The sequence below is a fragment of the Neofelis nebulosa genome, chromosome 5 (assembly GCF_028018385.1).
Source record: "Neofelis nebulosa isolate mNeoNeb1 chromosome 5, mNeoNeb1.pri, whole genome shotgun sequence".
In the NCBI taxonomy this organism is placed as follows: Eukaryota; Metazoa; Chordata; class Mammalia; order Carnivora; family Felidae; genus Neofelis; species Neofelis nebulosa.
In genome coordinates, this window is record NC_080786.1 from 29,600,554 (window position 1) to 29,616,008 (window position 15,455).

The 15,455-nt window shown below is 47.1% G+C and overlaps 1 protein-coding gene across 1 annotated transcript in view; it reads left to right on the plus strand.

Moving 5' to 3' along the window:
- Nucleotides 1–15,455, plus strand: part of BFSP2 (beaded filament structural protein 2) — a 68,179-nt gene that overhangs the window by 28,835 nt on the left and 23,889 nt on the right. Inside the window, exons 2-4 of the mRNA XM_058729921.1 lie at nt 6,265–6,347; nt 12,010–12,166; nt 13,232–13,393. Of these exons, the coding sequence (XP_058585904.1) occupies nt 6,265–6,347; nt 12,010–12,166; nt 13,232–13,393 (402 nt within the window). The remainder of the gene's footprint in view (nt 1–6,264; nt 6,348–12,009; nt 12,167–13,231; nt 13,394–15,455) is intronic.

Genomic DNA, 15,455 nt, shown 5'->3' on the forward strand with positions numbered 1-15,455 from the left:
GTGGTACACAGGTCGGGGTGTGGCTCCAATGCACGAATGATCTAAGGCGGGAGGAAGAGAGTCAGCAAAGGCACCATGCACCCAGTAGCTCAGGCTAAAAACTTAGAAGTCACCCTCAATTACTTTCTTTCCCTCTCTCCACAACTGTTCCATCACCAAAACCCATCTGTTCCATCCACAAGATAGGTCTGCTTCTCTTCATGGCCCCGATGACCACCCTAGTCAAAGCCGCCATCATCTCCCTTGGGCTCTCACAGAGCTTCCTAGCTGGGCCCTCAGTGCACTCCCCTGCATCCTACAATCTGCCCTTCCCTCAAGAGTCAGGGGACACACTCACTGCACAGATCGCACCTGTGCCCGTCTCAAAACCTTTCACTGGCTGCCCAGCAAATCCCGCCTCCTGTCGCTCCCACAGCCTTCCCTTCATGCCTGGCCTTTTCCTACCTTTCTAATGGCATCCCTTATAGTAGCTGCTGATTCCCCTACAACCAACACAGAGCCCGCCACAGAGGAAACAATAATTGTGTGCTGAAGAAATGAAGGCAAGAATGAGTGAGTAGATAAATTAAAAAACTTTGCAGAGGAAGGTATGTTTGAGATGAGCATTAAAATGGGGAGAGGTTTCTCAGGGGGCAAGGCCTAGGGGGTGTGAGGTGGTAAAACGGGGTGCTCTAGGTTTACACAACGACACAGGCAAGGTCACGGAGGAACAGCCAGGAGCAGGCTGGGAGGTAGCACGAGCAGGACTGGAGGAAGGTCTGCGCAAAGCTGCTGTTCTCCAAGCCAAGTGTGCCCTGCGAGCCCTTGGAAAGCTTTTCAAACACGCATTGTCGGGCCACCCTCCAGAGACTGACTCAGACGTCTGAGGTAGGGTCTGAGAGCTCACGTTTCCCGCAAGTTTCAGGTGGTGCTGATGCTGCCGGGCCTGGGACCGTACTTTGAGAACCACCTACATAAAGTGTGCTAAGGAATTCTCCACGTGGAGGCGAGAGGAAGATGGTTCCAGGGAGGTAACTAAGAGAGCTGCACGCCAAGCCAAAGCAGTTTGTGAACACACCCCTACCCCTACCTGCACCATCCCTCTCAGAACAAAGCCTGCGCCTTACTTGACTTCTGACTGCCCGTCCCCATGGTACTTAGTCAGCTCTGCTGTTCTCCTCCACTGAACTGTATGCTTCGAAGGTATCTTCCGTTTCTCACTCCAGCAAAACTTCCAAATCCTGAGGCCTATCCCCTCAAGACCACCTGATTTCCCACACCAATTCTCACTGATGCTGCTATGAAAATCAGCTTGTCTTTAAAAAAAAAAAAAAATGTTTATTTTGAGAGAGAGAGAGCAGGGGAAGGGCAGAGAGAGAGAGAGAATCCCAAGCAGGCTCTGCACTGTCAGCACAGAGCCCGATGTGGGCTCCACCTCACGAACCGTGAGATCATGACCTGAGCCAAAATCAAGAGTCGGACCCTCAACCGATGAGCCACCCAGGCGCCCCTCAGCGTCTCTTTTTACCAGGAGACCTGGTGTTAAATCATCTTGCACAGACGAAACAATCATCCCATGCTGCTGGCAGGAGTCAGCTTGGTTTGGGCAGAAGGAGAGAGAGAGGAGGAGGAGAGGTCATCCCCTCTGGCCCTCCCAGCAGCCACACGCAAGCTGCCAGCCAGCCACCCTTATGGTTCACCCTGCTGTGCAACTATTACCTTGGTTCCGACTTTCTTCCTATTAGAAAAGAGGGCAGGAGGGGTTCCGGGGTTACGAGCAAGGACACTTGTATGCATGGCATCAGCCTAGTGACCGTACATATTACTATTTGGTCTTTGTATGGCCTTCACTCCTGGAAAGAAAAGATGACCAGAGAGGTGAAGTTAATTTGCATCCTCTTCAAGCGTGAACCTCAGAGGACCAGATAGCGAATGTGCATTTCCCTCAGTTTTAAATGCAGACGACGTCTCTTCTGTAGGCTGGACAGCAAAGCACTCCGCAGCAGGATTTCTCCAGGCCTTCTTCAGAGTTGGCCCCACTGTCTGCTCAGCTCTGCTTAGCTTACCAGCTCAGAAATGCAAGTTCAGGAGGTTGGCGTGGGAGCTGGTTTGCTTTGGTTTGATTTGGTGAGCTGCCTCACGCCAGTGGGGAAGACATCCCTTTCTCTCCGTGACGCAGCCCAAATAGGAACCACGATTCCTGGCTGTTCCGTTACAGGAAAAAGACAGAAGACAGTCCTCCGCAATGAGTTTCTCTCTTGATGCTGATGAGCCCTTTAGTTTCCAAAGCTGATGACAAAAATACACACACTTTGGAGTCACATTGACCTGGCCTGGCGTTCTGGCTCTGCCTTGCTCCGTCCGGGTGATTTGGGGCAACTGCTGTATGGCCTTGACACCCTCCTCTGTAAAATAGGTGTGTTGCTGTCAGGGCTGAATATCAGGAGCACCGAGTGAAGTCATGAGTGTTAAGTATTCAGTAGCATGTGAGGCCCAGCCAGGATCTGTGTAACAATCAGCTTTCCATAAATAAAAGGCTCTGGTTTACCGTGTTTACCAACTTCCCTGGTGTAAACACTCTCACCACGGCTGATACGAAGCTACCAACATGCTGTCAGTGAATGCACACTTGAGAAGAGACGCACATAACATACATCATACGGTGTTTCCACTGTGCAGACACAACAGAAGGAAATAACCTCACTAGCAGGATGATAGTCAAACATAGGAGGAAGTGATGAGTAATTATGGCCTTTGTATTCTGAGCATTTATTAATGGTGTTTTTCGTATAATTTATTTAATTGTAAGTTCACATAATTAAAATGTTCGTGATGGCTGTGTTTAACCGCTGGCTCCCAAAACTCCTGAAGTATTTACCAGCCTGCCCCGGCAAGCCAGTACAAGCCAGCCCCAGCAGGTGTGCCGGGCACATCCGTAGGTGGTCAGTGCATGCCCTCCCTTCTGCAGTTCCCGTGCTCAGCCCTGGGGAGGATTTCACGAAACTTTCCCAGGTGGGAAGACAAAGAGCCTGTGCCCCGGCAGGCTCCGTGCTTTACTCTGGGCCTTGGCCACCAGCCCAGTCCCCAGCCTGTGCTAAACCTGGGCCAAGGTCCCAGCCCTGGTCATGCTGCCTGACGGGCCCTTTCTACAGTGGGGGAGGCTGAGCCACCACGAACTCCAGAGAGGACGCCCCTCTGCTAGGCTGAGGTGCCCACAAGAGAACAGTGAAGTGCTCTATGGCTGAATTGGGGGCTGGAGGTTTATTTTAAGTTCCTCATGTGAAGGAGATGGGGAAGCATGGACAGCAACCGTGCTTTGGCAAGTCAGGGCCTATAATTAGCCTCTGCTTGAGGCTTGAATAAGCCCCTGGTTGTCACTAAACAACAGTTAGAGCGGGAAGGCCTCCAGCTTCCCTGAACCCAGTGCCACACGAGCTGCCTGGGACAGACATTTGGACGCAACTACCCTGTCTGCTATCCAATTTGCCCCAGGAAGCGCTCCTGTCCTCAACCCCAACTGAGCAGGAGGACCACTGAGCAGCCGACCCCTCACCGCAGCCAATCACGCAGCAGCTGGCATTTCCTATCAGACTCCTTCGTGGATGGCTCCCTGCCACCTCTTCTGCACAAAGTTTGCAATCAACTAGGGGAGTGTTAAAAATGAACACACCGGGTACTGTTGTAGCTGGGCAAAGCAAAGGCTGAGAGGAAATACAACATATCCAAATGCTGGCGGTGCTTATGCTGGATGGCAGGACTTGGGGCGATTGCATTTTCAGCCATCTTTCTGTTCGTCCCGAATCGTAGGACTCTCAATACGCGTTTCCAACATAGGCGCCAGAGTGCTGCTTGGTTTGTACTTTTTCTGCCCACCCCCTGGGGCCCAAATTTAAAAAGCAGAAACAAACAGACAAAATTAAGCTGTACCAAGGTGAAGAATTTTAAGAATTTAAGCTTCAGGGTCCCTTATTTGTGCATATCCCTTTGTATTAGTCTTTATTTTTTTTTTCTTTTTCTTAAAGGCGGTCTCCCACACTGCATAAGCTCCAGGCCCCACATCTGCCCACAGCTGCCCCTGTATGGCCACCCTGTCTAAAGAGATTGTAAAGCCGCCTTCTCTAACAGCCGTAGTTTTGGGGCCCACAGTCTAGATACCTGTTGTGATTCGGTGTCCCACACTAGAGTGGGACATTTGCTCGGGCATTGTTGTGAGAAATCCAGCAGGGTGATTGATTGCCTTTGGCTTTGAGTCTGTCATCTGGAAAATGGCATCTGTAAAGTGGCAACCAAAGTCTGGAAAAGGGGCTCCTGATGAGGGCCACAACTGCGGGCAGGAGGTTGAAGAGAGCCTCGGCCAGACCAGCCAAAGCCAGTCCTCAGGGAGGCCTCACATAGCCGTGGCCCTTTAGATGAATTATATTCAACAATATTAACTGTATTTTCTTTTTTTCTGTATTCTTGGTGCTCTGGCATCTAGGGCCTCGCTGTTAGACCCTCACTGAGCTAGCTGATCTTAGAGATAAGCCACTTTCCCAACATGCTTTTGATATGCAAACCAGCCAATCCAAGAGTCCGAGAGTCTGTACCCCATCTGCCTTCTCTTTCTGGCACTTACACTCCAAGAGGCAATATTCCTCTGCTCTAATCATCCCAGGTGGCCCGCGACCATTCCAGGGACCCATAGAGACTGCTGAAATGATTCAAACTACTCAATCCTAAACCCACTTGGCTATTTACCTTGCCTCACCCATTCCTTCCCATCCTTCCCATGAAAACCACAATAAAGGCTTTTGCCCACACTTTCCCCTCATCCTTTTGCAGCCAACCCTTGTACTTCATTATATGGCCCCTCCTGGTGTGGCTGCCCCTCCCTTTGGGAACTGTGAGTATATCTTTTCAAGGTCAGCCATCTCCCAATCTGTTGGCCTCGCCCTACCTAACTAAAAACAAAATCTCAGGGGGCTTCTGAGGAATAGAAATGACCTCCAGACCCTGACGGGGGAAGGGAGGGGTACGGTTCACCCATGGTCGCACCATTCATTCATGCATGCATTCATTCAGCAGGTATCGATGGAATGTCTACCGTAAGCCAGGCTTTGGAGACCTAGCAGTTAACAAGGAGCCAAGCTTGAGGAGGGTCCATGTCAACACGGTGGGCTAGGGGTCCCATGGGGAAATGGAGAGAGCACAGAGGTGGGCCAAATCCCAACCACAGTGAGAGTACTGATTTGTGTCCTGCCTTGTTTCAGTGGGGATGTCCTGTCTCGTTTCATTGAATTTCCTGCTACCAAATTTGATCTTCTCTCAGCTCCAGCCCAGCCCTGGGGAACCCTGGGGAACAGGCAGATGAGGGTCTCTCCTCTCCTACTTTCTCATCTCATGCCATCTCTGACTTCTGGTGCTGGAAGACCTCCCACTCAATGAAGAGCTTACAACACTTTCACATCCAAGTACAAAAGGACTGAAAACAGTGACTTGCGTCCTTCTTTTAAAGTAACTGTCCTCTTATCCCCCCCAAACTGAAGATTATAGAAAAGCTACATATGTAATATCTATGTTTCTCAGATCAAGGAGAGAACTACCCCCCAACCCCCACTTTTGAAGGACTCTGTAGGGTTTGGGGAGCCAGTTTTGAAAAGCCACTCTTCATGGCTCCAGGAAACTCCAAGACTGTATGCATAGTGTATCTATGTTCATATGTACGTTTTGAGGATGAATGAAATTCTAGAGCCGCATTGCCCAGTACAGTGGCCACTAGTCACAGGTGGCTATTTAAATTCAAATGAAATTAAATTTTCAGTTCCTCAGTCATCCTGGCCACATCTTGAGTGTTCAGTAGCTACGTGTGGCCGTGATAGTGCAGACATAGAAGAGTGCTATAACCACAGAAAGTTCTATTGGACAGCACTGACCTAAAGATTTCGTCAGCCTTTCAAAGGCACCCATGAGCAGAAAATGTTAAGAGCCACTAAATCAAACCAGTGAAACTTCGTTTAAGGAGCCAGAAGCTTCACTGGCAGTTGAGAGCTCAGCAAGTCTGCCTTTGAGTAATATTTTAGCTCCAAAAATCCAACTCTAAAGGCTCTTAAAAGAAACCCAGATTTTATGCTTTGTGGTTTATCTCCTCCCTACCTTTTTGGAGAGAGATACTTGAATTCTAAAAATATTTGCTGTAAGAAAAGTGCTCTATTCCCCAGAACCTCTGTGCCCAGTGCGAGTCACAGTGGGAAGTAAGGGAAGATGGTCCAGTGACCTTGTCTCCTCTGATGTGTGTGATCTTTCTAGGTGGGCGAGGCGGTCTTGGAAAATGCCCGGCTCATGCTTCAGACAGAGAATATCCAGGCGGGTGCAGACGACTTTAAAGAGAGGTAACTTCTTCTTCTTTTTTTTTTTTTTAAAGTTTATTTATTTTGAGAAGGAGAAAGAGAGAGAGAGAGAGCAGAGGAGGGGGAAAGGCAGATAGAGAGAGGGGGGGAGCATCCCAAGCAGGCTTTGTGCTGTCAGTGCAGAGCCTGACATGGGGCTCAATCCCACAAACAGTGAGACCGTGCCCCGAGCCAAAATCAAGAGTCAAACGTTTAACTGATGGAGCCACCCAGGTGCCCCAAGAGGTAACTTCTGCAGCAGGGGGGACAGACACTCCGCACCTTCAGACCACTGTGCAACTCGGGGACTGCTATTCCGAGGGTCTGCAGCGTTCCCTTCCAGCAGCACAGAAGGCTGGAGTGGGATAGTGGAAGCCCCAGGAGAATCCAGAGGAAAGATCGTCCAGTTCAAACCCTCCTTCTAGACACAAACCGGGTCCCCAGGGCTCGGAGACTTTGCCCAGTGTCACCTGGTTCAGGGCAGGGATTCTCAGACTGTAGTGTGCTTCAGAACCACCAGGAGGTCTTCTAGAAAACAGATGGCTGTGCCCCACCCTCTGAATTTCTGACTCAGTAGTCTGGGGTGGGGCCCCAAATTTGCACTCCTAATGAGGTCCCCATGATGCTGATCCTGCTGGTCCTGGGACCACACGTGGAGAACAGCTGGTTTTGAGCAATGCTTCTCAATTGCAGCCACATGTCAGAATGACCTGGGCACTTAAAGCTGCCAACGTGCAAGCTGCACAGATGGATGAAACCACCGTCCCTGGGGGTGGGTCCAGGCCTCAGTAGTTTTAACTCACCAGCCTTGAAAAACATCTTTTGAAGTCTAGTACAGTGTTTCCTAAAATATGGTGTGTAGACCACTGATGATGATCATTTTAAGCAATAGAAGGATAGACACTTTGTTTTTAATAGTTATGGATTTTTATAGTTACCTTCTATTTATGACTCATGAAACTGTTTTTCCACTATAGCTACTATAATTTAGAGTAGCAATTTAAAATGTATTTAATATAAAGAGCTTTTAAAGTTTACTGATTTAACATGTACTTTTTAAGTAGATAAATTTAAGGAACAATATAAAGTACTAGTGATAGGAGAGAGACGCATTTAGGGCAAAGTCATGATGGTGCAGGAGGTCTGTGGTCCGTGTTGGAGAAGTGAAATGAAAAAGACCTTTCATTGATGAACACAGTGATTTTGGGAATATTCTGCGGGGAAGGTGTTCTGGATGTTGGGCAATTAGATGGGCGATGGGATAGTTATTCAAGGAACATTTCCTTAAATTGATAAAGGCAAAGAGGAAAGGCATATAGCTGGGAGTCTTTGGGGAAGACAGTGACCCCACTGCCATTCTTGTCTTAGGATAGAAAGGGTATTGTGATGGAAAGGAAAATCGCTACATCTCCTCAGACCCAGAGTTGTTTCCTTTCTCTAAGACCAGGCTTCTCCATCTGATAAAAGGACCTCCGCTACTGGCCACTCTCGAGTCAAGGAAACTCAATCAGCTGGGGTTGCTGTCTTGGACAACACTGTGCTGGTCAAGGTCACAGAAGCACAAAAAAGCGAAGCCATCGGCTGCCACTGACAGCTAACTGCACAGTTAGAGATGGATGCCAAGAGACATGAAACCATTTGTGCTACATTTAAGATAGAATTTAATTAGGTGTGAAGTTAAGTTAGGATGTAACCAAAATTTCATTCATTCATTCATTCATTCATTCATTTATTCATTATGCATTCATACATTTCTTCAACCATCCATCCAACTGAGTAGCAGGGGCTTGGTCTGTTTTGTTCCCCAGTGTATTAACAGTGCCACGCACAAGATAGATGCCCGACAAATAGTGGTTAATGAATAAATGAATAAATTCAAGAAATGTTTGAATAGCTGCCCGGACCCTGGCCAGGTCCTGGGGATGAAGTAAATGGAACCTCGAGGAGCTCACAGTTCAGTGTCAAAGACAGAGGAGTGAACAGATAGTAGCATCATGGGGTGGTTGCGCCATCACTGAGAAGAGCACAGGTGGGGTGGGGACATTTAGTGGGCCAGGGAGGGTTGACCAAAGAGGTGATGCCTGACTTGGGTCCTTTGCAGGAGTTGTGCAGGCCAATAAAGGAGACACGAATTTCCAGGCAGAGAGGGCAGTATGTGTTAAGGCAGGACACGAGAAACCATGGTGTATTTGTGGCCACCAAGTAGCTCATTATAACTGGGGCATGTGGAGTGAAGAAAGGAGGGACAACCAGTGGGGCTTGAAAATCAGGGAGAGACCAAATCCTGGGGTATCATGTCAGCCTACCAAAGAGCTCAGAGATGACCTGAGAGAAGAAGAGACCCATAGAAGGGATCTGAACAGTGACTCACCATGACTAGTCTTCAGCTTCAAAATTTCAGCTTTGTACTGGTGGAGAGGAGAAGCAGGGCAAACCAGCAAGAAGCAATGGGAGCAAAGGGGCTGGACCAGTGGAAGGGCAGAGTCTGTACTGGGAGCCATGGCTGGAAAGTAAGGTGAGATCAGATTACTTAGGGGCCAGAGGATAACACTTAAGGCTCTGAGCAGATGGTGACTGGATATGGTTAAGGATGGTTCCTCTGGAGGCACTACTGTGGGTCAGTTGTGGGAAGACGATCAGAGGCTGTTACAGCTCAAGGTCTGCCTGGTGGCCACGAGCAGACTTGAGGGATGGGTCAAAGAAATCATTGGCAGGGGTTGATAATTATCTGCATATGCAGCCTGAAAATAGAAGGCAAAGGTAAGTTTCAGGTGTTGAACTTGGGTAAGTGAGAAGATTTGCCATTCTCTCGACAAAAATAGAAAACTGTGGAAGCAAACCTGGTCTAAATTCAAGGGTAGTAATGAGCTTAGCTCTGAGCAAGCAGAACTGAGCTGAACTGATGGAGCAGTTGTGGTGGGCCACTGAAGATGCCGGGCCAGAGTGGCCCACAGGTCAAGACAGGCACTTCTGGGCATCACCAACACAGAGATTCTATTTGATGACTTCAACATGGAAGGGGAAAGGAATAAAAGACAGTGAGAGAAAGCTAAACTTTCAGCTTTCCCCAGCCTTGGGGATATCCCCAAGCCTTGGGGATATCACAGATAAGTGTCAAATTCTAAAGGACTTCCAAACAAAGGTCTGTAGAGCACCTAAGACCTCCCATAATGCTGAGTGGTGCATATCCTGGAAAGGACCAGGCTCCCTGGAGAGATAAGCACAACAGGACTTTGGAGGCACACAGAGACTCTTCCAGCGGGGGTCAAAAGGGACCAATCCCAGTGCTATGGGTGGGTTTGCATTCCAGCTAGAAGGGCAAGACTCATTTCCAAAAGATTAAATGTTAATAAAAATACAGTACTTCCTAAAGAATACATTTGGGTAGAAAATCTAATCCCACATAGAGAGTACATAAAAATGCTTTAGAAACCAGCTCCTCAGGGTGTGATTCAAAGGTGCAGGTCCAACTCTGAGGAAAGGTCTCTAGCATTATGCCACAGGGCTCTGTCCTTGGTTCCTTCATTTACTATTTTTAACCACAGGTGCATGAAAGCAGGTAGGGCAAAATGGCAGAAGATACAAAGCCAGGAGGGGTGGCGAAGAGAAAGATGACAGGCAGAACTAGGAATCAAAATGATCCCCACACATTGGAACACTGGGCCAATGAAACTGAGAGAAGATATATGCGGATCCTCTCTTTGGGGTTCAAATACCAGGTGCACCCAGAAAGGACAAGGTAATTGGGCTTGTGAAAAATGCTCAGGGTCTCTAGTTGAGAGGACACCCAATATTAGTCAACAGCAAATACAGCTGGTCAAAATCAAATGAACAAACACACAAAAAAAACAACCCCCCTCAAAGGAAACCTTAGGGCCCATGGTGAATAGAACTGAAGGGTTTAAACAAAGGAGCAAACAGTCCCCCAGGACTCTGAATTGATCAGGGAACATCTGGAGTTTTACATTCCATTTTCTGTATCACATATTGAGAAGGACATAGACCAATTAGGGCATTTCTAATCATTCCACAAATCTATCTGAAGCCTGGAGGTGGGTGCTAAGAATACAAAGACAGAAAGGTCATAGTCCCTGCCACGGATGATGAGGGACATGGACACCAATTTGTATGAAGAACGGAAGAACCGGGAATGTTTAACCTGAGGAACAAAAGGCTTGGAGGGAGAGATGAGCGGGAAAGCAAGAGTGCTATAAGAGACATTCTAAATATTTGTAGGACTGCCAGAAAGAAGGATTAGACTGATTTTGGGTACTCCAGAGAGTGGAACTCAGACTCTTACAGGAATGAAGGCTTAAGCTCTTTAAGGAAGAAATTTGTAATAATTACAGCTGTCCCAAAATGGAACGGTGGCCTTGATAGGTGATGAGTTCCCCATCACTGGAAGTAGTCAAGCAGAGACTACATAATCACCTATCAAGAATGCTATCAAGGCATTGTCACGGAGTGGGAGACATTTAGGAACCTTAAATGCCCTTAAAACTCTAAAGCCCTAAGATGCTTTCTCCATCCTATGGATGGATGAAGGTAAGGTGTGAAATTTGGCTGATGGGGTACACCTTGGTGGAAGGCTGTGGAAGAAAAGGAGTTAACACTGGGGGAAACTGGCAAAGATGTTGAGTGGCTTTTAGAAAGAAGGCTCTGCGCAAACCAGAGATGGAAAGAACTCAGGGGGATTCTTAAAGACAGAGAACAAACTGAGGGTTGATGGAGGTGAGGTGGGTGGGGGGATGGGCTAAAGGGGTGATGGGAATTAAGAAGGGCACTTGTTGGGATGAGCACTGGGTGTCATATGTAAGTGATGAATCACTGATTTCTACTCCTGAACCAATATTGCACTGTATGTAAACTAGAATTTAAATAAAAACTTGGGGAAAAAAAAGAACTTGGTGGTGGGAGGGGAGGGCACAGTTTCAGACTTGTGTCAGTGTGTGTGTGTGTGTGTGTGTGTGTGTGTGTGATTGTATAAGCTGCAAGTTTTTAAAACTCTGGATATTTTACATATAAATCCAGGTTTCCTCGTTTCTCTTGAAGAGAAAGGGCACATATATTTCCACGCAGCAGCCTCCCCTTGCCTGAAGGGTGAGCCGTCCTGTGTGCTCCCGTCCCGTCCCCACCTCTCCCTGCTTCCCAGACCTGGGCCTCGTCCCTCATCTATGTTCCCCTCTTGGCCCCTGATGGCACTGGGTTTTGCAGCCACAGTTTTAAATTTTCACGTGGGTTCTTTGGAGCAGAAACCATGCTTTTTATTTGGGGATCACTAGCACATAGTCTGGTACTTAGCAGACTCTCAGTCATGTCTGTTAAAAGATCCTCAAGGGAAAGGATGACAAATCACAATAATGGTGACAAGGCCAGATCCCCTTACCTGGATCTCAACTCCCGGAGAAGCTTTCCCTAGAGTTCTGTGCCTCCAGAGCCCCTGAGCCTGGCAGCCTGTGAAGCTGGGCCATCAGAAGTTGGCTGCAATCATTTTCATGATAATAAATCAACATGTAAGACTTGCATTAACAGTGCCCTCAAAGCTGTTGGAACAGTGACTTTTCACATCTGTTTGTCTATGACATAATTGGCCTATTGGTAACGTTTCTGATTATTTTCCCTTTTGGGTTGCCCACCTCTGCTCTTTACCTTCCTTTACCTGCAGATATGAAAATGAGCAGCCATTTCGAAAGGCAGCAGAAGAGGAAATTAACTCTTTGTATAAAGTCATCGATGAGGCTAACTTGACAAAAATGGATCTGGAGAGTCAAATAGAAAGCCTGAAAGAAGAACTTGGCTTTCTGTCAAGGGGCTATGAGGAGGTAGGTGGGGGCAGGGGCAACGCTGGGTTGGCCACAGACCACAGGCACTCACCTGTCTCACGGAGGTTCACATCAGTGATGGTGGCTTATCTTGGCCTCTCCCCGTCCCTTGCCCAGGGCTGCAGGGAAAATGCGGGTAAAATACCTTCAAAGCCTTGTAGTGGGTAAGGTTACCCCGGGGAGTCTCAAATTCAAGTGGCTTTGAGACCAGGCTGGTACATAAATGGAGGAGACAGCAGGTCCACACCGGCGAGAGTGACGGAGTCTGTGTTGAACTGGAGAGAGCATCCCCTACCTCAAGGCACTGTATTTCACGTCTCTTTTTTTTTTTTTTTTTTTTTTTTTTTAAGCACTGCATAGGACAAACAAGACAGCTCTGAAGGTAGATCCAAGCTGTGGTTTACACACACTCATTAATGAAATTAGGTCAGATGCTTGAGTGACAGGACTCAGTGGGACCTCCAATGGGGAAGCCCTCCAGTTCCCTGCGGAATGGCACTGATTCTAAACCACCTCACACAAGTCGCTGATCAGACACTTAAAGTGCTTTCAGTTGAAAAGTCAACTCACTTAACCATGCTTCCATTGGGAAGTCCCTTCTTTTGTCCGACCTCAGGCTGACCAGGAACCCAAAGCCCACTTCCTGTTCCTAGCTCAGTCGTTTGGTACCACTCCCCCCACCTCCAGCCCTTGAGAGACTCCAGAGTTACCTTTAAACCTCTTCCTGCCTACTGTGACTTTACGAAATCCATCAGTTTCATCTTACTCTTGATGCTTACTCTGTTTGTGTTGTTATTTGGTTATTTATTTATTTTGACGTTTGCTTTGAGTGGGTCTGGGCTTGCGAAGACCAGCCTAAGAAATGCATTCTTGGGGAAGGAGACTATGGCACCGGTGCTGATGACAGGGTCAGGGACTTTGCAGTCTCTGCGAAGCCCCACTTTTGGCAGTAGCAGAATGAGAAGCATAAGGATTACCCAACAGACCTGGGCTTATGCTGGCTCAACTTCTGTGTCCTTTCCTTCACCTCTGGAACTCACCTGAAGCATCTATCGTCATTTGCAGGATGTGAAAGTGCTGTACAAACAGCTGGCAGGGTCTGAGCTGGAACAAATGGGTGTTCCCATTGGCACTGGTCTGGACGACATCCTCGAGACCATCAGAATCCACTGGGAGAGAGACGTGGAAAAGAACCGGGCGGAGGCAGGAGCCTTGCTCCAAGCCAAGGTGAGTGTGTTCCCCTCTGCCCTGTGCAGAAGGAGGCCAAGCAAAGGTGAAAAGCAGTCAACATAGAAAAGAAGAAATGCAAGTTTCAATCTCATTAGACATAAAAGAAATGCAATTTAAGATGATAGCGGCTTACCTGTCTAAATGCAGAACATGTTTAAAACTTAATGCCGACAAGTGTGTGGAGAAGTCGGTTCTCCCCTATATTACTACTGAGGAGTACAAACTCGTATGACATCTTTGAGTGAGGGAATTCATGATATGTGTTAAAAGTCTTGAAATGCCCCTACCTTCCAGTTGAATAATCTGGACACTTTCCTAAACAAATCATTGAAAACACAGATAAAGTTTACATCCAAACATACTCACTGAAGCATTCATTTAAAGAATGAAAAAAACTGGGGTGCCTGGGTGGCTCAGTCAGTTAAGCGTTCAACTTAGGCTCAGGTCATGATCTCACAGTTCGTGAGTTCGAGCCCTGCCTCAGGCTCTGTGCTGATAGCTCAGAGCCTGGAGCCTGCTTCAGATTTTGTGTCTCCCTCTCTCTCTACCCCTTGCCTGCTCACACTGTTTCTCTTATTTCATGTTTAAATAAACATTAAAAAAAAAAAAAGAATGAAAAAACTGGGTGGGGGGACACAGAAATGTTTAATAATAGGGGTAAGGCTAAGCCATAACCTAACCATGCAATGAAATTCCAGGAAGTTGTTAGAAATATTTATGAAGCATTTATAACAACACGGGAAATGCTCACATAATAAGGTAACATGGGGGATACAAGAGTACAGAAGGGTATAGGCCAGGAACCAATAAACTTTTTCTGGAAAGCACTAAATAATAAATATTAGACTTCCTGGGCCTGACAGTCTCTGTTGAAACTACTCAATCCTGCCATGGTCCTGTGAAAGCGGCTGTAGACAAAAGGTAACAAATGAGCATGGCTGTGTTCCAATAAAACTTTATTTACAGAGACAAGAGGTGGGCTAGATTTACCTGTGGGCTGCAGTTTGCCAAGCCCTGGTATATACAGTAGGGTGAAGCAATCAAACAAAGAAATGAGGCATCAGGGAAGAATTAGAAAGAAAACGCAAAAATGTGTTGGTGTTAGCAGCGGTTGTCTTTGAGGGAGGGGCCTATTTGACATGTTGAGATGTTTTTGCTCGCTTGTTTTTGAGCACGGTGTTTTTAAAGTTTTTCTTAAATATTATGAGTTATATTCATGGAGAAAAACATCTTTTATTAAACCTCATAAATAATCAAGAAATTAACGAGAAAATAGAATGCATAGGGTTTCTTCTTCCCTTCTCCATCTCCCAGCCATGTATGACTTGGGGCATTTTGAGGCCCAGGATGAGAGGAACAGAAGAAAAAGAAAGGTGTGGAAAAGGTATGAAAAATGAGATAGCTCATCTTTTGGAGAGAAGGCAAGTGGACTGCTCCTATGCTTTGAGTCACTGTTTGGTGGGACTCATTTCCAGCTGCACGGCGGGATTATTTCAGAGCATTTTCGAAAACGCTCATTTCCAGGTGCCATCAAAGACCACTCAAATCCGAAGAAGGAGAGGGTCTCTGTGATTTTTTTAAGCTCACTGGATGATTCTAATATACAGGAAGGCTGGAGAGCCACAAGAGTTTATAAAAGCTACTAAAAGAAAACCAGGAGGACGTTTTCTGTTCTTCTTTCTTCCCCCTGTGGCCCCTCAATCCCCTGGCCCCTAAGTATCAACAGAAACCTTCAGATCAGGGTGTTCACCGATTCTGGACCCCCTAATGTTCTCCAGCCCAGAAAACATCTTTACTCCCCCATCTCTCTACCCCTTATCCCCTTTCAACGCCCCTTTTCTTTCTAACCTTAATTCCATGGGCCAGGTCACTGCAAACATTTTTTATGGCAAATAGTGCCTACTAACTGCACAAAATGCAGCTCCCCACCTCCAACCAGGCCAGAGGTGGAACAACACAAAGGGAAAGTGAAACCAAACTACAGGTTTGATTTTGGTCCATTGCTTCTTTTTTAGAAGATTCATGAATATTTATAATCCAGGACCTTAGAGACCATCCC